Here is a 23,024-nt window from a genome sequence, read left to right as displayed (position 1 = left end):
GAATGATACCCAAGTTCATACTCATTCCTATTCCACAATACTATGATACTCATTCCCATTCTGATTCCTAGGAGAGAACCAAACGCTACTTTAGTGTTTGGTTTGGGGTATTGATGGTGGATCCCACGGATTCAAACCCCCAAATATGGGATTGGGTCATTACCAAGTAAAATGGGGGGAATGGGAATGGTGGGTCCCACGGATCCAAAACTCCTCATTCCCATTCTTTACTTCAATGAATCTCATTCCTATTCTCATTCCCTTCCGCAAACCAAGCGCCCCCTTAACTCTTTAATGAGATCGACCAAAAAATAAGCATGGTTCATGCAGCTACGTCACGTTCCAGGCGCCCGGAAGGCAAATTTCATCCAGCCGAGTCGTCGCCACGTGGAGCATCATGGTTCGTGCAGCTACGTCACGTTCCAGGCGCCCGGAAGGGATCCAGGCGCACGGGACAGCATATAAAAGAAGCCCCAGGTAGGAGCTTCAAAGAGATCAAGTCTTCACTGAGAACTTACTGCTTGCTCTGCTGCTCTACGCTCCTGCGACGCCACGAGGCTATTCCGACAAAGCGCTTTCTTAAAGTCTAACTCTTCTTCTCTTGTCGGTATTTTATTTCTGTCAATTCTTGTACTTATTTGTAATCTTCATTCGAATTGATAGTGATTGCCCAACGAAAGTACTCACGGAGTACGGGCCTTCGAGTAGGAGTCGTCACAGGCTCCGAACGAAGTAAAAAACACCTGTGTCTATTTTAGTTTTCCGCTGCGTTTATACTCATCTTTATCGAATCGATATTCACCCCCCCTCTATCGAATCCAACGGTCTTACAAAAGTATGATGAGAGAAAAAGTGTAATGGGAAAGAATGAAAAGAGGATAAGTGTGATGAGAGAAAATGAGGAAAGAGAGTGTAATGGGAGAGAGTATGACGAGAGAAGATGAGAGAGAAAATATGATGGGATAGGTTGAAGAGATAGAAAGTGTAATGAGAAAAAATGAGAAAAGAGAGCGTGATGGGAAAGATTGAGGAGAGAGGAAGTATGATGAGAGAGAAAATATAATGAGAGAGAAAGTGTGATGTGAAAAAACGAGGAAGCAAGTGTGATGGGAGAGATTGATGAGAGAAAGTGTGTTAAGAAAAAAAGAGAGGGTGTGATAGGAGATTGAGGAGAGAGAAAGTGTGATGAGAGAGAAAGTGCGGTGAGAAAAAAAAAGAAAAAAGAATGTGATGGGAGAGATTGAGGGGGAGAAAAAGTATGATGAGAGAGAAAGTGTGATGAGAAAAAAAAAGGAAAGAGAGTGTGATAGAAGAGATTGATGAGAGAGAAAGTGTGTGATAAAATAAGGAGAGAGAAAATATGATGAGAGAGAATAAGGAGAGAGAAAGTGATATGAAAGAAAAATTAAATAAATATTGATCCTGTCCGAGTGCAAGTAGACAGACGCTAGGAAGATGGCGCTCACGTTGACTGGATGTCGACTGACACTAGGAAGATGGCGCTCACGTTGACTGGATGTCGACTGAAGACGATGCGGACCTCCGACGAGATAAACCTGCAACCACAGAGTCGTTAGTGCCGAGCCAGGGACAGTTTCCCCGGTGATGGCCCTCCGACGCTCAAGTCAGCCACCGGCAGGCGAACGAAGAATGAAGTAGAAAGGAGCAGCGTAACTGTAGCTACAGTAATCCCAAAAGCATACCTCCAACGAAGTCCGGGGGGCCTTATATAGGGCTCTTGAGAGGCGCGTGCACGCTTCCTAAGGTGTGCATGCTTCTCAAAGTATACCTGGAAAGGATGTGTCAGGAAAGCCTGTCTGACGTCATACCTTAACAACTCGGGCATATCTCTGACGTGACAGTGGAAGCTTCCATTGTACGATTCTCTGTCTACCCATGCCGCCGACCACGCCGCCTGTCAATGGCACTGATCCCCAAGAAGATATTACCAACTGCTCCCTTTGTTTGTTATTGGGTCGAGCGGGAGAGCCGCTCGGCCGGTCGGCCATCCAGACAATGCAACGGCCGGGCCGAACGTCCGCTCGGGCGATGAGCTACTGCCGGCTACACCCCGTCGGGCGAAGGAGTCCTACCTGTCAAGTCGAGGCTGCATCCACTGTTTGCCGAGCGGGATGACCGCTCGGCCTTTGTGTCTCCCTGGTTGAGCTTTATGAGCGTCGGAAGCTCAGTGTCTGACCGAGCTATCAAAGTGTTGGACCGACTACTCTATCTGTTGACCGGGAAGGTAGTTCGCCTGATCGGACGTCCGCCTAACGTTGACCACTTTGACCACCTGCCGGACGGGCCCTACCTTACCACCGGATCACGTGCCTCCCCTTTAAGTCTAGTCGAAGGAGGCTGCAAGTCCGACTGATTGGACAAGCAATCTGGTGACCAATTGGTTGATCAGCCAATGAGCCGGTTGGATCCCGATCAACCCGTGTAGGACTGGTCTTTCTCGGCCGATCGACGCTTTGAGCCTTTGCACTTGGATTTTTCCTCATTGCCCCTGGAGGGCCGCGAGCCGGTCGGTCAATGCTGACGCTGCCCAAATCTCCTCGGAATACGCGCAAATCACCTCCATTAAGGCCGAGCACGCACCCACGCCCATTAAATGTTGCCCTATGGGAGGGTGCCACGTGTTGCCGGTGCAAGCACCGCACGTCCGAGGTGACAGCTGCTGATGTGACGTTTGGCGGTTTAAATTCAACGGTTGGATGTGCGCTCCGATTCCCGTGCCCTAGATCGGACGGCTCCCGTTGGCCACGCCCATCTTTATAAAGCCTCAGCATCGCCCTTTCTTCCTCTGTGTTTTCTCCGTGTTCTCCGATAGTTCTGCTCCGACGATTATCCTGTGTCCAGTGCTCCGGCGGTTCTTCTGTGTTCAGTGCTCCGACAATCCTCTCCCTCTTGTAAGCTCTCCCTTTCCATCTACATTGTTGCTTTCCTGTTGCTCCTTTTCGGTCACCGTATTTTTCAGTTTTGTGTTTTCAGGCCATCGTCTTTCCTTTCGTATCTCCTGCTTTTTCATTCCCCGACCATGGCGAGCTCCTCGCAGCCGTTAGACCCCATTTTCGGTCTCTGATACGCCACCATGGAGACTCGGTTCGACGCGGCCGACATCACGCATCTGATAAATGCTTTTGACCTCCTGCCCGACCATGAAATAGTTTTAGCCTCCTCGTCCGACCGGCCAAACGACCCTCCAAACGACACGGTTTGCTTCTTCCGAGACCAATTCGTGGCCGGTCTTCAGTTTCCTATTCACCCCTTCATAACTGAGGTCTGTAACTACTTCCGCGTCCCACTCGCCCAGCTTGTCCCTAACTCTTTCCGCCTGCTGTGCGGTGTGGTAGTGTTGTTCAGAGTGCACAACATTCCACTGACCCCTCAAGTCTTCCACTATTTCTACTATCCCAAACAGTCTGAGCTGGGCACGTACCATTTTCAATCTCGGATCGGTCTAGTCTTCTTTGACAGAATGCCCACATCCAACAAGCACTGGAAGGAGTACTTCTTCTACTTGAGACTCCCCGAGCGGCCATGCTTCCGGACCAAGTGGCAAGTCGGGCTCCCTACTCAACCAAATTTGAAGAAGTACAAGACCCGGCCGGACTACCTCCATGCTGCTAATATGCTGGTCGGCCTGAAATTTGACATTCATAAGTTGCTGCCAGAGGGTGTGATGTACGCGTTCAGGCTAAGTCCGATCCGATCGAAGCTCCTGAGCAGCCTAGGTATGAAATTTCTCAACCTTCTTCCTTTGAGTCTAACTGATTCTGTTCTTTTTTTGCAGCTGATATCATGATGCGTGCCCGAGCAGCCGGGATAATGAAGGCCAAGCAGGCCGAGATTGAAACAGCCACGACCAAGGAGATGGAACGGCTCGACCTGGCCCCTGTCGGCTCACAGGAGGGCACGGCTGGGGAAACAACAACTGCGTGCAATGGGACCGCCGAGCGGACGCCCAGCGCAGAAGGTGCGGCCGACCCAGGATCGGTCCGAGAAACGCCACCCTTCATCCCTGCTGAGGGTTCGGGATCCTCGGGCGATGAAGTACCGCTCTCCCGCAAGAGACGCCGAACAGGCGCGCCTTCCCGTTCCGCCACCTCGGCCGTCCAAGCCTCTACAGGGGGGCACCCCGTCTCCAGCTGCTCTTGCAACAGTGGAGGCTACCTCTTCCGATCGGACTCCGTCTGTGGCTAAGTTACCAGAGCCTCTCACCGTGCAGCCGATCACTTCCTTGCCACCAGCTAGGCAGAAGATAACACGATCCGCTGTCCTTCCAGTCCCCCCTGCCCATACTTCAGGACCGAGCGCTTCTTCTCACTCGGTGCCGAGCGGGCGACGATCCATCACCGCCACTCTTCGACTGTCGATGGAGGACTTTCTTGCGCCAGGCGACCAGCCCAGCTCTCCCCAGCATCAAGTCTATTTTCGTGGTCGGCTCGCTCGCATCTGGGAGGAAGCGAGGGCACGAACGACCATGAAATCCCCGGGTGCGCTCGCTCGCATCTAGAGATGTCCACTGGAGTTAGTATTTTCAACAATCAATTCGTAAGTTACCTCCGCTCGACACTAATATTTGCTTGCAGTACTGGGTGGATAATATTGTCATGTGCTAGCGGTTGGCACAAGTGGAGGACGAGCTGAAGAAGCTCAAAATTTCTGGAGTAGCCTCCTCCTCCCAGGGGCCAACGACCGCTCGTCTGCAGGCCGACCTGAAGAAGGCCCAACAGCTCCTCGCGGAGGAGCAGCAGAAGTCGGCCGAACAAGCCAGTAGGATGGGCCAGATCGAGGCACAATTGAAGACCTACGATCATAAACTCGAGCTGGCTTCAAAAAGGAAACAACGAGTCATCACCGACCTGGAGCAGAAAACCAGGATGCTCGGCAGCTGGCCGAGAAGCTGAAGAACGCAGAGGGCCTGCTAACTGCCGAGCGAGAGAGCCGCTCGGCTAAAGAGGCTGACCTCAAAGACCAAGTGAAGCGCCTCGAGGATGAGCTGGCAGCCTCCCGTGCTGCTCTGACTACCTATTAGGAGGCCGAGCCGGGTCGCTTCACGGTCCTGAAGCAACAATACCTTTGCTCAAACCAATTTCTGGAGAAGGCGACCGATCGGATCGTCCGATCGTTTGAGCTGGTGATCGATGCAACGCTCGGCCAACTGAAGGTGAACGGTCATGTCTCTGAGGCCCTGTCTGATAAAGACGTGAACCACGCCTAGCTCCTTGAGTCCATTCCCGACGAGGCCTTCGAATATATCGAGTAAGCGATGGGTCGGTAGAGAATGTTTTGAATGTACTCCTGTCATTCGGCAGTGACCAATTATCAATGAAAATCCTTTTGGGCTCTTTCTTCATATGCCATCTGTTTGCTAAAGTATTTGGCTGTATGGTTCCGATCGACTATTATGACCGTACTTTCATTATTGAAATATTCGCTAGGCTTGTACCTCAGGGGTTTATAGTCGCCGCTCGACTCTGAGTTTTAACGTCTTCCCTCGACCGTCGATGGAGACCTAGGTTTAACGTCGCCGCTCAACGATTTGGTGAAGACCGGGGTTTAAGGTCGCCGCTCGACCATCGATGGAGACATGGGTTTAACGTCGCCGCTCGATGATTTGGTGAAGACCGGGGTTTAAGGTCGCCGCTCGACCGTCGATCGAGACATGGGTTTAACGTTGTCGCTCGATGATTTGGTGAAGACCAGGGTTTAAGGTCGTCGTTCGACCGTCGATGGAGACATGGGTTTAACGTCGCCGCTCGACGATTTGGTGAAGACCGGGGTTTAAGATCGCCGCTCGACCGTTGATGGAGACATGGGTTTAACGTCGCCGCTCGACGATTTGGTGAAGACCGGGGTTTAAGGTCGCCGCTCGACCGTCAATGGAGACATGAGTTTAACGTCGCCGCTCGACGAGTATTTGGGTAACCTTTCATTTTTCATTTCAATCCTACAATCAGAGGGCACAGGAAAAATGGAAGGTATACTTCAATTACATTGGTGCACCTTTTATCCAGCTCGGTACGGCTAGAGGTGGTTCGCGCTCCAAGGACGTTCTAGTTGCCTTCCGTCTACATCTTCTAGGTAGTAGGCGTCCGAGCGGAGCTTCTCCACGACTTTGAATGGTCCGGCCCACGGAGTTTCTAGTTTAGTGACATTGCTGACCAGCTTCACCTTCTTCCACATGAGGTCGCCGACCTGGAATGACCTCGGGACCACTCGTCGATTGTAGTTCTACCTCATCCTCTACCTATAAGCCATCAGCCGAATGGCTGCTTTGTCACGTGTCTCATCCACGAAGTCTAGCTCCAGAAGCCTCCGCTCGCCGTTGTCTTCACCATAGTGCTGTATTCGATGGGACTCGACTCCCACCTCGACCGGGACGACCGCCTCCCCGCCGTGTACGAGGTGGAACGGGGTTACACCCGTGCCTTCCTTAGGGGTCGTTCGGATTGCCCATAACACGCCAGGGAGCTCGTCCACCCAGCTCCCTCCGATGTGGTCGAGCCGAACTCGTAAAATTCGCAAGATCTCCCAATTGACAACTTCAGCTTGCCCATTGCTCTAAGGGTACGCTACGGAGGTAAAGGCTTGTTGGATGCCAAACTCCTCACACCACTCTCAGAGTTTCCGTTCGGCGAACTATCTACCATTGTCTGAGACGAGTCGACGTGGAATGCCTAATTGAAGGGGGGATTTTAGTTTTAAGTCAAGGGTATTTTTAGAATAAAAGAATATTTTAATTGTTGAAAATAAAGTAATGACTAATTGAAAGGGAGACATGAGAATGAGTCATTACTCAATTATAAAGATTCATTCCCTTATTTATATTTCCATTCATGTAATCCAAACATTAACAATGACAATCAATTATTGCTATTCTCATTCCTCATTTTTATTCCCCTAAACCAAACGCCCCTCAAATGTTTACGTTTGGACGACTGTTGGGGAGATTTGCGATTTTGCATTATTATTTATAAATATTATAAAAGAGTGACGCATCTCATTTCATTTCATTATTATTTAGATCCCTTAAATAAGTTCTAAAAATTATATAAACATATTCTAAAGCTTAAATAAGTTTTTAGCAATTGATTAAAACTTTAAAAAATATATACATATAATTTTAAAAATATATTAAAATGTAAAACATTAAAGCAATGAAATGACAACAAAATTACGCCGCAACAACTAAATTATGAGGACTTGCTTGGATAGTTAAAATGTCAGTGAAACAATGCAGTGGACTTCAGAAGGAAAATAATGCACTTAGTCAGGATCATTCTTAAACCAATGATCATAGGAAGATATTCTTCATTTTTTCCTTCTCTTACGACATTCTAATGCTAGGGGTGTCACGCAAGAGCAAGCAATCTTGATAAATAAACAAAAGTACAGTACAAGACACAATGACACAAGCAGGCGATAGATCATCTGAAGTCGGTTCCTAAGAACTCCCATGTCCTCATCAGCATCACTTCATTTTAGGCTTCATCTTCAGGCAAAGATTAGCTGCTCTCAAATCCAAAAATCCGAAAAATACCTGGAAGATCAAACATCACAATGAACTGGATGGAAACAAGCATGGGTTAATAACACCGTAAGGTAAAATTATCGCATGTGGATAAGATAAACCTTATTTGTTTGCACTGCTCCATTGGAAAAGGAAGATACACGTTATCACAAAATGGTATACCGAGTTCGGGGAAAACAGGTATAGAAGCTAGTTGTAGTAACATGAGTTGCAAGTAACAGAAAAAAAAAAAGTAGTGTGTATCTGACTCTTAGTTTAGTGCCAAAGAAGAGCTTTTTGTTTCCAAAAGGTGTTGTGGAGCAAGATAAAAGAGGAAAATAGAACTTGGATCTGCATTGACGAAGGCAAAAAACATTGCCATAATTTCTCTTAATTGGTGCATCAGATGAACAGAAATAATAACTAATGGGAAGCGAGCAGGGAAAGCATTGAAGAAGAATACCATCGTCAGTCTGATACTTGTTCTTATCATCTCCTGCATAAGCCAGGAGGTTGTATTTTGGGTTCCACTCCACGCTATTCATCGGTGCCTTGCAGGGAATTTGATGAACTGACCTCCCAGTTTGGACATTGGACTGAAGAATCCAGAAAGGAAACAATTACGTACGTGCATAACAAATTTCGAATATAATTGAAATTAATGTATAGTGTAGAAAGATGAGTCTCATGAGAACTACGTACGATATCAACAAACAGATCTTCACTTGCAGATGCAATGTATTCTCCTGTATAATTAAAGCTTATGGTTCTGACAGGCCATCTGAAGTGGAATAATAGTTTAAGTTTTTAAATAGTCAAAATTACAAAAGATAAATCAAGACTCACATTCTAGCATTTTTCATTCAGTCAGAGATAAATTAATTTACCAAAGATATTAAATGTTAGTTCTAATGCAGGTATTTCATAACCAGTGGCTTAACTTATGAAATGTTAAGAACACGAGGTTGATGATGCTTACTCCAGTTTGGTGAATGTTCGAATGCACAGAATATCTGAGACACCCCAGAGGCTGACAAGTGAATCTGCACTTCCTACAGCAAAGTATCTGCAATTCAGTAGAAGTTCATTGGCTTAGTTCTGCAGTGTAGTTTTAACGATCAGAATGGATTCTACAAAAGCAGGATCAAATTATTATATAGTTAAATTGAAACCATCTACATGTCAATATCTGACCGGAATATAGCAAACAATTAATTCTATTGGTAATTTGCTCATCAAGATAGAACCACAGGCTCAAATAATCCATGAGTTCGTTCTTGTCATTAGCTCATAAGGTCCTCAGAGTATAACAAATAAGAAGCCAGAACAGTGACAGTAGCATTAGTACAAACCCAAATAGGTGCAAATGCACTCTCTAGCTCAATTAGTAAATTCCTACATTTGACTCCAGAATGAGTATTTGATATGGGTATAACATCTCGTAAAAGTCACCCAATCCATCAGGCGTCAGTGTCTACTCAGGGTTGGTTAGAGCTAGTAACTGTCTCAAATTAGTTGAAATTTGGTCATCAGATGTCAGGTTCTATATTGGAAGCATATGAAGGTGTACGTAGAATCCTTAGGTAAGCAATGTCCTTATCTACACAACATGAACCTAATGAACTTACCAATAAATTTAAAATGAGAATTTATTCGAACAAGAATCAGCTAGATCACCTTCCAATTGGATCAATAGCAATACAATAGCATCCTGCAGTGTGAGCCATAAGGGTGTGAAGCACCTTAAGGGATGGGTATGATAGCACTTCAACAGTACCTACATAAACAAAAATGAACTCTCAACTCTTCAAGAACATCAAACATATTGTCTTCCCTTGGAAGATATCAAACATCATGTATTCGTCGAAGTAGTGAATCAGCATATTAGCACAAATAAAAGGAATATTTATATGATTCTAACCATTCCCAGTAGTGAGGAAAAACAGCTCTCCAGTTGTATTCCATGCTATCTCATTTACCTGATGTGCAGATCATATGGCATTAAAGCAAGCATATTATGACAAAAATAAAATAATTTTTTTTTTAAACTCAAAGAAATAGAAGTCGTTAAATTTACAAGCAAAGTTAACCAAATACAGTAAAAAAACTTCTTCATTTATGACTGCACATGAAAACTACAGCATAGATTTGAAGTACCTTTTAAAGCAAATAGACGTGTTTAGAGATGAAAGCACTACGAGCTTAAAACATTAATGAAACAGCTGCCAACTTAATATTAATTAGGCAAAAGCTATAAGATAGACAAACTCATGTTTAAAACTTCTGAAAAGCTAGATAATACTATGATGTAGAAAGCTAGAAATATATATGGAAAGCACACCTTAAAAGATCATATTTTTGAATTTATTTATCAATATGCCAACTCAATATTTGGTACATTAAGTACTTTCGTTGAAAAAAGAGCACAAATCTGGTGTGATACAAGTATGTAAATGTTCACTAAGAAACTTCAGGAAATCCTTCAAGAATTAGAAAATCTTCAGCATGTGACCTCATAGTTAAATTTGCGTCTATGTATTGGTTTATATTTCCGAACATCCAATATAGTCAATTCGTCCTCCTGCAATCAAAGAAAAAACTGAATCAATGATATGCACTTATGAATTTAACCAAATGGAAGCAAGGATAAAGAGCAAAATGCTGCTCTTGCTAAACATTCTCAAATGCAAATTACAGAAGCTATGTGAAGTTTTGAAAAAATGTCATAAACCAGCATAAATTTAAAAATGGAGTTCACAGAAAACTGATGTTCATGATAAGTGTCTGCCCCATGATGAAGCATTGACTGCATTAGAGTCAAGCAGGTAGAAATGAGCAGACTTGATGAGACAATGCTGACCATGCACAGTGCAATCCCAACAATTAGAATGTACTGTTTAATTATAGACAAGGTTATTTATCTATCACTCATTAAACATATGCATCATCATTCGCTGATTATAGCGATGCAACCACATCAATGATACCCACTCGAGTTGATGGCTTCCCTCCACATTAATAGCATCTATGAGCATATTTGATTGGAGACACAATTGTCCATCCTGTAAATGCGACTAACAACCTTGGTCCTTAAATTACTCTTGTTCCACTTGAACACTATTTTGCATGCAATCAATTTCCCAAGTCCTTTTGTTAGGCATCTGGATCCATTCCCAAGTTACTCATCCTTCTTCGCAGGTTGAGCACAAATAAGCTTCAAGTAACAGGACTCCTCCCCATCAGTTGCATAAGGAAAAGAAACAGACCCAATTAATTTAAAACAAATGACTTTCGCATTAGAGAAAAAACTGAAATAAGGAAATGCAGATGCCTTAAGAAAGACAAAATAATCAAAGAGGTAAAAGCAAGGGCTTAAATCCTGGTATGTAAACGCCATTGTTTGATTAAAACAACAAAATTTCAGTTTTGAAAGGAGCAAGTCACAACTCACAACATGACAAAAAAAAGGTAACAACCAATTTATCAAACACAAAACAACTATACTGCAATAATCTCTACTTAGGTTGAAGAGATAGGGATATGTGCAGCTTATGATTGTGACACTTTTCTAGCCAATGAGCAAAGAAGTGGAATAGAGAAAGGAGAAACATGATCTTAAAATCTAAACTCTTGTTCCTATTATTTCACTTATGTCCAATTTGGCAAACAAAGTTTCAAATATCAACCTACAGAAAAATGCAGAAATAAGCTGTTCTTTTGTACCTTATTTCCAACAGCTATGTGAGTCCCATCAGGTTTGTAAGTAATGTTGATGTTTTCTCCACTTAGCTCGACATTTTGAGTACACTTTCCACCTATAAAACACATTTAACACATTTAAAGATGTCAAAAGAATCTCCCAAGTTCCAACTAGGATAAAGCACAAAGTTTGTGTATCTATTTTGCAGAAATGAAATATTATTGAAAATAGCAACCTCCAAACTGGAAAATAATAGGGAACATTCCTCTTTACAAGAGAAAATGAGTTTCATGACAAAAAAACATATTAGATTGTAAATGATCTATCCTTTAAACAAAATTTGGCATTCCAGTACAATCAAATTGCTCATTTTCTCTGAAATAGCCAAGCTTTGTATTCACCAAACAAGAAACATAAGATTTCTACTCTATCAGCTAGTGCTCATTAATCATGCACATATACGTAGGTACACCTCAATGGCCAAAGCAAACCACATTAACCAAAAATTTATTATTGGTTATGACATCTAGATAGATCTACATTCACCTTGGAAAATAGACAACAATGCCAAAAATACAAATGAGAAGTCCGGAGATTACACTTCTATTTCTTTTTGTCCTGTTTTTTAACATTGTTATTAATAAATAATTTAAGAAAATGAAACCTATCAAAGAAAGAGTAATTTACTCCGAGCATCCCAAAAGCGAACAGACTTGTCCCCTGCTGCTGTTGCTACAACATCAGGATGCTTAGGGTCCCAGCATAGCTGATCTACACTGTCTGCATGACCTTTCAACTCAATGTCTTTGACTTTTCCCTGCACATGTAGTAATGGTATATGTAAATGACAAATCTGTATCCATAAATTTCTTTCTTAGATAAATAAGCATACTTGCATTACATGGCTTCACAAATTCAAACTAATCCCAATGAAAGTTCTGAAACAAGAAGGAAAAAAAACTATTCAAGTCTGATTGGCAATGCTTCTCCAGTCGGATTGACAATGTTTTAGATACCAGGGCACAAATCATTCCATTTCGTGTAATGGCTCATTTCCACTATCCAGAATTGACATGCAAAGATGAGAATACGACAGGTAAAACGGAAATGAGATTTATTAACATATTCCAACAGTTTATCTTCTCAATCGGTCAGTGCAAAGAATAACAAGCAGGAGGAGGCAGTATGATTACATGGCCATGAGCATCAATATTCCAAACACGAGCAGTATGATCAACAGACCCGGACGCAAGCTTCGTTCCCAGACAATTCCAGGCCACCGAATGAACCTGGCATCATAACCTCAGTCAGATTAGTCCTCGAACGCTAGAATGAAAATTTTTAGGGTTTGAGAGCATCCCGGACAAAGAGAACAAAAAAAAAGAAGCAAAATCTCCAATCCATGATCAGCAAAAACATGAAATGAAACTTCAGACAGCATCCTGGCAAGCGAAAATGAGAGAAGACGACTTTTTTTAGGTCTTTCATCCATCTTAAGCAATAAGTGGCAGAAAAATAGATAGGCAAAACCCTAGATGAAACTCTATAACGAACTGAGCAAAAGGAAAGAATAAAAAAAATAAAAAAGATTAATATAATCCCATTCAGTCACCTTCTTTTTGTGGCCTTGGTACTCCCTGGAGCTTAAATTTTTGAAATTGAAGGCTTTCTCCTCCATTGCCGGCTCCAACTGCCCTGGCGCGGTCACTGCAACTCGAGAACCAAGCGACCCAATAGAAACAAGGGCTTCTGGGACGGGGAGAAGAACATAAATAAATTTCACATTGGCCCTCTGAGTTTGTTTCACGTCTCAGATTACATTAGCTAATTATATTTTACCCCTTAACTGCTACGAAATCATACCATTTTTTCCATGAATGGGGGAAGGTATAATGTAATTTATTAAATTAAAGGAGTAAATTGAAAATATTAGCAAATTTGGATGAATAAAATGAAGTTCTCTTCTGTTATTTTTCTAGAGTTAAAATATGAGGATTAATATTTGTTTTGTTTTATGATTTTTTTCCGCGTGAATTTAAAAAATAATAATGTTTGTTGTAATTGAAATTCATGAAAAAATCTAATAAAAACAATATTAAACCCTAAACTCATGCACTCGATCCTTTATTATCGTTCATAAGGTTTCTTCACCTTTCATAAACCCTTGTGTGGTTGTTCACATACCACTTCATCATTACTCATAATTATTTAAAAAAAAAAACCTTCACTATTTACTCCCCCTCTCATACACACACATATCGATTGAGAGGTTTCAACCATTGTTTGTTATCAATCATGATTCCTACATTACCTTTCATCGTTATCCATGAGTTCTCCTTCATCTTTTGTCATTAATCGTAAAGTCCTATTGTCATTTGTCCTTGGATGCGAAGCCTCATTCGCCCTAAGTCATAATCAACGCGTCTACGATAGACTATGAGCTCCTCTTAGCCTCTATTATGGACCATAAAATTTTCTTCACCTTTCATTATCAATCGCAAGCCTTTCCTTAACTATGAGCCCTCCTCCTCCACCTCCAAACATCATTGAACTAAAATTTATAATACTAATAAGATAATTAAATCGAATCAAGTCTAAAATTAACAAAGTTGGGCTTGAACTTAAATGGAGTTAACTATTCAATTTGAATTTGTATAATTATTTAAAAATTTAAATGATCATATTCTAGACACTAATTATAAATATTATTCGTGAATAATTAATAATGTATCCTTTTCAGGATGGAAGTTCCCTTTATTTATTTATGCATCAAACACCAATAATATATTACAATAATTTATAATAAATAAACGTATTTTATTTGTTTTTAAATGGAAATATATATATATATATATATATATTTCTTCTAATTTATAATAAATAAACGTATCTTATTTGTTTTTAAATGGATATATATATATATATATTCTGTTTTTGTTTTCCTTATTTTCCTATTCTGTTTTTGTTTTCCTTATTTTCCCAGCCTTCCTCCAGTGGCATGCAGTGAATGGTGTTTTACTGTTTCCAGTTTAGTCCTCACCATAAATAAAACCCAACCCACCCTTTTGCTTCCTCTTCCTCTCCCATTCATCGCCGCCTCCTCTTGCCTTCTTCGTCCGCGCCGAGCCGTTGCGAAATCGAGGCCGCTCTGCTGTTGGGGATCGAGATCCTTCCACAATCCTCCGGCCGATCGTCGCGTCCTGCAGGAATCCGGAGCCGATCTCTCCGGAACGATGGATTCCGGCAGATACATGGCCTATTCGCCCTCTCCCTCCACCGCCCCTCACTCGCCCCACATCTCCGTCATGCGCACGGCTGGCGGCGCCCTCGGCGAGCAGGAGAAGTAAGATTTCGCTCTTCCCGATGCTTTCCATATCGTTGGAAAGCCAAAAATAAATAAACCTTTTTTTGCTGTTGTCTTTTTGGTCCTTCCTTTCTTTAGGTTGTTTTCATCTGTCTCTGTTGATTAATACAAGGACCATGCACTGGTGATTTTCTGGGTCTTCAAAACTCTGGTTGGCAATCGGTTTTCGAATTTGTTTTATTCAGGAATTGCGTGGTGGAGTCAGTAATTTTTAATATTATGTCTTCGTTTTTTTTTGCCGGATCTTTTGGACTTTATTTTAAGATCTAGATCTTGCTTCGATTGGTATGAACTGATTTTTATTTTGTCAGATTATTATGATTTTATTGATGATGTGCAATTTGTGCAAGCCTTCATTTTGGGAATCCATATTGTATTTTAGAGGTTAATCAATAGACGTTTCTAGAAAGAAGATGCTTACTAGCTTAGTTGATAAGGACCTTGGATGTTGGAAGTTGTAGTGAAGGGTTTGAGTTAGCAGTCTACCTTGCCAACTTGGGTGGGGGTTTATTTCTAAAACATGTCCTTTGGAAGATCTGTCACATCTGGATGCAAACATTTATCCCAGGGAACTTGTTTTCTGTATCTCGGGACAGTTTGGAATCTCTTCCTTTCAATTTCCTGAGGCATAAGGATGTTGCTTATTTGACAAATATTCTTGTGAAAGTTCTGAGACGTGCATTGTTTGCCAGGTATCTAGCGGAATTGTTTGCGGAGCAACAGAAGCTTAACCCATTTGTGCAAGTGCTACCTCACAGTTACCACTTGCTTAGCCAGGGTGAGTTCTCAAATCTTTTAAGGTCGCCAGATTTTTTGCTTGAGATTTGCTGTTGTCTACCTTGAAATTGGTAATGTATGTGAGATATGAGTAGTTAACTATAGGATTATTGATGTCTACTTGTCAGAAGCATGATTCTGAAATTTAAGATTTTTGTGCCCATTTATTCCATAATGATATTGCCAGGAATGAGAAATGCACTATTTTAAATTATTTGAATCGCTTTGCTAACCAAACTTGAATGTGATGCATATGATAATTGATTGCCAAACTATTGTCTGTATTGAGTGAATCACTTGATCTTCAATTAATTCAAACATGTCAAATTATGAATTCCTAGTGAGAAAAACAACTGTGCATGTACTCACAAAATGAGAAGTGTGAGCTTTCTTTTCAAATGCCAAATATGTGTTTTCAGTGCTATTAGTTTAATGAACATCAATCTTCTGAGCACAATGAAGCTCAGATCTGCTACTTTTTTAACCTGTTCAAAGGTAAGAGCTTAAAAGTTCTTATTTTGCCAAGCCGAGTACACCAAGTTAATGGTTTGCTAGAGGATGGTTATATTACTTTCCATCGGCTCTGTATTTTTGCAGACAATATTACTTTAATTGGTTACCTTGTAGGAGTAGAATAAGCTAATTCAGGTTTTCTTAATTTTTCTTGTCTGTTACCAGTTTATACAATTGGTCATGATTCTAATTATCCAATCATTAACCCATGACTGTCCATTTACTGCTAACTAATTCAATTAACAAAGCTAACTGGTAGTTCTTGTGCTTGAAATTGAATGTGGAGCAGAAATTTTGCGTGTAACCACACTGTTGGAGAATGCATCTCTTTTAGATCAATCTGGTTTTGAACATGGTAGCCCACTGATCACTGGAGGATTATTTCCAAATGGAGGCGTTGCTGACATGAATAGCTGGGCATCAGCATTTCAATCTGAAGTACGGATACTGACTATTAACATGACTTCCTTTTTATCTAGTATACTGCTCAGTAAATTTTATCCTGCATATTCTTTTACTAGGTGAAACTAACAAATTGATTTTCTGTTTAGCGCATTGCTTGTATAGGTTTACAATTGATGTAACACTAGATGTTGTGTCTACATCCTTGCAGCATGCTTGATTACTAACGTAATTGTGTAAATCCATTTTAGTTCTGACCTTGTCATCTGAATGGCTTCCAAGTTTCCACATACTGTGCTGCTTTAGAATTTCTGTGTCTTAGAAGGGGTAAAATTCACATTGTTTTCATGAGACACATGTGTCAGGTAAACTTCACATACTGAACAACTTAATGATCTGGAGAATGTCTGATTGAACGATTGTAATGTTTGGCTTAACTGCAATGACAAATCAGTTACTTAATCATGCTAGTCATAGATGGGGCAGTTGTTTAAGCATTTTTGCTTAAACATATAATATAAATAACCTTGGATGCAGGTGTTTGATTTTGTGTATTGTATGCAACAATATTTCTTTTAATTTTCTGTTTCTATGTATTGTGTAGAAAACTTACTGTTGTTCTTGTCTTAGAAAGAATTCTTTTCTGTCGATTTGCGTATTTACCTCTGCTTGGTTTTGATTGTCCTGCAGAGATTGGGAGCATTACAACCTTCAACTAGGAGTGGTTGGGTTGGGCAACAAGGCAGCTCTTCTGGCCTTATTGTAAAGAAAACAATTAGGGTGGATATTCCTGTGGATCAGTACCCCAATGTAAGCCGCACAATTTTGTTTTTCAATTTTTGTTTTTTGAAGGCATTTCTCTAATATGTTTCCCCCTGATTTTTTTTATAGTATAACTTTGTTGGCCGACTCCTTGGTCCTAGAGGAAACTCTCTTAAGAGGCTTGAGGCTCTCACTGCTTGTCGTGTTCTAATACGGGGGCGAGGCAGTATTAAAGATCCTGTTCGGGTACAAATTCCTTTCAACTATTACTCTTTCTTCTGAATCCCATGCATGGCACTGTAATTACAACTCTTAGAGAAAACCAATAGATGCAGATTATGAGACAATCCAAACAGTATATTTGCTTTGTTATGTAGGTTAATCAGTTGCATTACCTTTTACATGTAGGCAGATGTTAATGCCTAACATAAAAACTAATATTATTACCAACTAGTGTTCTCTGGTTGATAATAAAAAATTACAAAGTAAATAAACACACTTCAGATGTGCTTCTGTTGCATTCAATCTGTATCTTTCGATATCTGTATCTTTGAATAAACTATCTCTTTAATACACAATATATTAGTGTGACTTCTCTAGTGCTTCCTATACAACAGCTAGTTATGATTGTGTTGTTGCCTTCTCCTAAGGTAAATGCAGCTTTAACCTGCGTTTGAAGTGAATATGGTTTAACAATAAATCCCCTTTTGTCTGCATCAGGCTCACTGTTTGTTGGGTTGTAGCTTGTTTATCTTTGGTCGATTCTGTATTATACTGGTATTAGCATATTGATAAATAAGTGCAAAACTAGGAGAAAAGGTTTATGGTAATATCTAGACTCTAGAGGTGTGAATGTCAATTCACGAAATATCAAAATAATCTAATCGCATTTATCATCTTCTACCTGCAGTAGCACCCAGTGAGGGATGTCTACATACCTCTGTCTATTCCAAGGCCACATTAATATATATTCAAGTGAAAAATGTATTATTGATACAATATTTAATTTCTTTGCCCTATTCATGATACAATTCTTAGACCTCAAGTGACTTGAATGTATATTCGCGCGAACTTTGATACTTTGTTCTATTTCTTCCTGGCTCTCTACCATCTATTCTGTTTTGTATCATATTCGTGGTTCTCTGTACTTTATGAAAATCAAAATGCATATTTCTGTTTTCATAATAATAGCTGAAATTGGTTTTATTTGTAGGAGGAAATGATGCGAGGGAAACCAGGTTATGAACATCTCAATGAGCCTCTTCACATTCTCGTAGAAGCAGACTTGCCTGTCGAAATTGTTGATACCCGCCTAATGCAAACCCGTGAAGCCCTCGAGGAGATGCTGAAACCTGTGGTATACTTTCATCCAGCATCAAAACCAGCCACCATTCTCTTTACAGATTCAATTGCTAAAGCTTCCAGCATTCATTTTTGCAGGACGAATCAGTTGACTTCCTAAAGAAACAGCAGCTCCGAGAGCTAGCAATACTCAACGGTACCCTCCGCGATGAAGGCTCTCACACGTCGGGGTCGATCTCCCCCTTCCATGACAGCCTTGGCATGAAGAGAGCTAAGACAAGAGGTTGAACTTTGAGATGGAAATTAGCTCTTCCCGCTGCCAAGGATTGTCTTTGGTGGTCATTGCAGCCAAATTCTCCATGAAGAATCAAGTCAAAGTTGAAGTAATTAAGCATATGAGCTTGCTGTGGACTACTAAGGAATGCTGTGGCTCTAACTAGGGTTGTCTCAGAGTGTCGTAGTGCTGGAAAAGGGTGACGGTAAGGGTCTCTTTGTTTGGCTATGCCGCCTAGTCAAGTTTGTGTGTGCCCTATTTTAAGTGAAGTTTTGTGTGATTACAGTTTTGATAGCAATGTGGGGATGTGAGGTATGTGTAGGGAAATCAAAAGTGCCTTCTTAACATTACTCATTCGAGTTGGAAGGTTACTCTAGCACTATTCGTTGGACATAGATTTTATGGAGTCTCCCTCCGTAAGTGATCTTATGGAGGATATTTCATCAGTAAAATATGGATCTTGAAGTAGTGGATTGCATTGATCTTTAGCAGCGGGTGCCTCGTCTTGCTGTGGTTTGTATGCCTTTTGAATTAGAAAACACATAAATCATGGCCGTGAGCTTTGAAACATTGTGGTTTCGAAGATCGATCGTGGTATATATATACTACGATTGCGATTCTTTGGAACTTGTATACTTTGAACGCCTCAAGCTACTGGAGAAGGGTGCTGCTGCTGCTGGAGAACGATTTTGCTGTTCGGCAGGCCATAATGGGCTTTATTTAGAGGTCAAAATATTCCTAATTCGCCTTTAACAAAAGCCCATGTCTATCTATGCATGATTTTTTTTAAAATAAAATAAAAATAAAGTTGCTATTATTCATTTGTTCACATCATTACGTGATAAAACTATTTTTATTTAAATGGTGTTTGATTTTCTCCAAAAATATTTTTAAAAAATTATTGCAGAATGCAAAACAAAAAATTATATGGTACGAGAGTTGCTTTAATTTTTTTTTTATTTGGAGACAAAAAAAATGAATAATTATCTTCCTTTAAAAAAATTGAGTTAATCATGGAGAGGAAGTGCATTAAATAGAATAATTAGATGGTCGGCAATTTAAATATGTGGGCCCATTTAGTAGGAAAAATATTTCCTCCATTATGACTTGACGACAAATTCAGGTCTGTTTACTTCAACAGAAAATTGAAAAGATGAATTGACAGCGAGGAATAAATCAAATGATAAATAATCTTTTCTTTTCATGAATGAAGAGGAAAAGTGGAGATTTAATTATATTAATTTGGTAATTTAACTTGGAAGTTTGGTGTGATTAAGCCTGCTCGATCAAATTTTTTTTTATATAATCTAGATATACAAACTTTACTTAATCTTTGACGTCTTTTCCTTTTATGATCCATGGAGTAAATTCAAAATATAACTTGTAAGGCCCTCTTTAAAATAATTGTTTTTATTACATTTTAATTCGGGACCTCTTTTATATATATACAGTAGATGACTGTGCGACGCAGACATCAATCAATAGGTTTTTTTTTAATTTTTTAAATATTTTTAATTAAAAAAATTAACATTTCCTTATATAAATTTTTAATACATTAATATATTCCGTCAACATATTTCAATACTCAATAAATATTTAAATTAATTTTATTTTATTTTATTTTTTAAACCAAACACTATAACCTAATTGGAAAGCCTAAACCCTAGAGGTAAAATCTAAAAAAAAAATAACTTTGATACTATAACCCAAAGTTTGAACCCTAGAGGTAAAATTTTAAAAAAATAACTTTGATACTATAACCCAAAGCTTGAACCCTAAATAGCTTTGATACTATAACCCAAAGTCTAAACCTTAGAGGTAAAATCTAAAAAAAATAACTTTGATACTATAACTCAAAGCCTGAATCATAGAAATAAAATTTTTAAACAATATTTTAATTATTTTTTTAATTCAAAAATTAAAAAAAAAACAAAAAAAAAACTAAATTCAAGTGATATCCTGCGCGTCCGCACAGTGCGCGACTGTGCGGGCGCGCAGGATATCAACTTCGTGTGTATATATATATATATATATATATATATATATATATATATATATATGCACACGGTTCTTATAATATGACTAATTTTGAGATAAACGATGAAGTCCTATATTTTATCTATCAAGTAGAAATATGATAACTCTTGACGTGACGTTTCGACATCTACGATAAGAAAAAAGTCTAACAATAATAATTTTTCATGATATCATAACCCCTTTAGAACAGTTGTTAAAGGTCATGTTATTATGGGGTGCTCAAAGATAACGATTTAAAATCATTGTCTTTGAAGATAAAGAGAATAATTTTACAACCATGAAAAACTATTATCTTAATATAATATTTTATAGTATTATAAATCGTTAAAAATATAAAATTTTAAAAAATAATAATATAAAAGTTTCCAACATTTGAAAATAATATTTACAATATTCTAAAAAAAATTTATAACCAACCAACATAATAATAAATAACGATAATAATAAAACTAAGGTAGAGCAATACAATAATATGAGATTTTCTGCTTAGATGCTGATGAAGAGGTGGCATTGTAGCTCTCATTGCTCCTTAACCTACTAAGTCTCCATTTTTTTGACTTTCCGATATTTTTTTTGGTACTCTTGAGGACTACTGCTCAAATAAATATATATATTACAAATTAGAAATCATAATTGTATACCTAAGAGATTAATATAAAGTCTTATTGGTATAACCTCTTAAGTTTTTCCAAATTCATTTCAACCCTTCTTTGGTTTCAACACATGGTATGAAAAGTGTAAAACTATAAATAAGATTCTAAATCTAATAACTAGAAACATCAATGAAGGGCTACTAGTTTAGATAATCTAAATAACAACTACATAAAATTCCTCAATAAAAGAAACATAAACTTTAGAAGTAATTGAAAATGATGAAACATAAACTTCATAGAAAATGTATGTAGCAAAACTAGCTTAAAAAATGGACATAGGCACATCAAATGGGTTAAATGTGTTTATTTTTATAGAAAAGTAGAAAAATTAGAAAGCAAGAAACATATATTACCATGTTTTATTCTTTCCTTGCTAAGATTTCATTAATCCCTTGCATATATCTTATTTAAGTGTTTAAATTTGCAAATACAATCAATATATCTCTCAAATATTTCTAAATGTAAAATATACAAGGTAAATAAAAAAATATACATATAACAATCAATCACAACATCAAATTTGTATAATTATCCAACTTATTTCACTGCATAAAATATACATATAATAATCCTACAATTTCAATTTAATAGGATAGTCCGGTGGCAAAACATAGTACCTTCATGTTTAAGTTCCAGGACAAGCTCCTGGAAACCATCGCTACTTGATAAATCCTGGTGAATGAAAAGTGTTTCCTAAAGAAAAGAAACATGTAATTAGTGATAATGGACTTGCGGCATTGGCAAAAAAAATAAAGTAAACTTGAATTACCAATGCATTATAGGTAGTTAGATAATTCAGCTTTGCGTCCACTATGATGTGCCTCCCCATTTCCTATTAGACGTGTAATATTAGATGTTGCAAAATTTGCAACGTTAGGAAGTGAAATAGGTGATCTGTTCATCTCCCTCCATTTAATCTCAATGAAATGTCATTAAAGTATTGGTTACAAACTGATGTAAGCTTCCTATATATCTCTGTGTCCAAGAGCAATCAAAGAAAAGGCTAACAAAGTTGGAGGTGATTGAAGCAATCGGCAAAGGAGAACATCCATTGAGTGGGATTTGGTTTGCGGAAATAGGGGAAGGTTCTAACATGGTGATCTTTTTTGGGACAACAACTTCTTCTTCGCAGGACACAGCGGTGATATTTTTTGAGCACTATAAGTTTATTTCGTTTCATACAAAAATGTTTATTACAAGTAACAATGGTATCAGAGACAAGTGGTGCTCGGGAGAGGAGAAAATCCCTTTAGCGACCACAACCAAGGTTGCGTAGTCATGCCAAAAAAAAGGGCGGAAACTATTTCGCATCTTCTCTGTCACCGAGACTAACTTGAACACCGGCTGTTGGTGCAATTTGCACTAATAATCTAACTCATGTTTTGATGAATGGCAAGGGGTCTAAAGTTAGAGTATTTTATTGTCTAACCTTTCTACCAAGTGTGTAGAAGTTGACTAGTCTGAATGACCTGATACTAGGCTGAAATCCAACTAGGTCCGCGGAACCTGATAGCTGGTGGAAAATCCAGATAGATTCGCGGGGTCCAATATCTAATAGGAAGTCTAGTTGAGTCCATGGGACTTGACAACCAGCTAAAGTCTAGTTGGGGCTGCAGACCTGACAACTGGCGAGAAGATCTGGTGGGTCGCAGACAAGTTAAGCAACTACAAGTGGTAAGTGAAGGTAAGCGACTAGAGGAGAGATCCAGTGAGGACACGTT

At 39.5% G+C, this 23,024-nt stretch overlaps 2 protein-coding genes across 2 annotated transcripts; one reads left to right on the top strand and one right to left on the bottom strand.

Annotated features, from left to right (window-relative positions):
- Positions 1 to 7,183: 7,183 nt before the first annotated feature.
- Positions 7,184 to 12,991, bottom strand: LOC122025161 (THO complex subunit 3). Its single transcript, XM_042583928.1, has 11 exons — positions 12,832 to 12,991; positions 12,413 to 12,508; positions 11,907 to 12,036; positions 11,243 to 11,334; positions 10,032 to 10,100; positions 9,441 to 9,498; positions 9,197 to 9,296; positions 8,499 to 8,585; positions 8,222 to 8,300; positions 7,983 to 8,115; positions 7,184 to 7,549 (listed from the first exon to the last, which is right to left on the bottom strand). Exons 1-11 carry the CDS (start codon positions 12,895 to 12,897, stop codon positions 7,515 to 7,517), a joined length of 945 nt encoding a protein of 314 aa, XP_042439862.1. The 5' UTR covers positions 12,898 to 12,991; the 3' UTR covers positions 7,184 to 7,514.
- Positions 12,992 to 14,281: 1,290 nt separating this feature from the next.
- LOC122024066 (KH domain-containing protein At5g56140-like) lies at positions 14,282 to 19,081 on the top strand. Its single transcript, XM_042582596.1, has 7 exons — positions 14,282 to 14,562; positions 15,276 to 15,361; positions 16,163 to 16,311; positions 16,966 to 17,085; positions 17,167 to 17,283; positions 18,251 to 18,394; positions 18,478 to 19,081. The coding sequence occupies exons 1-7, from the start codon at positions 14,453 to 14,455 to the stop codon at positions 18,625 to 18,627; spliced, it is 876 nt and encodes a 291-aa protein (XP_042438530.1). The 5' UTR covers positions 14,282 to 14,452; the 3' UTR covers positions 18,628 to 19,081.
- Positions 19,082 to 23,024: the final 3,943 nt, after the last annotated feature.

This window comes from Zingiber officinale, chromosome 9B (genome assembly GCF_018446385.1).
Source record: "Zingiber officinale cultivar Zhangliang chromosome 9B, Zo_v1.1, whole genome shotgun sequence".
NCBI classification, from domain to species: Eukaryota; Viridiplantae; Streptophyta; class Magnoliopsida; order Zingiberales; family Zingiberaceae; genus Zingiber; species Zingiber officinale.
Note: the sequence above shows the minus strand (reverse complement) of the source record. Positions and strands in the feature narration are given on the sequence as shown.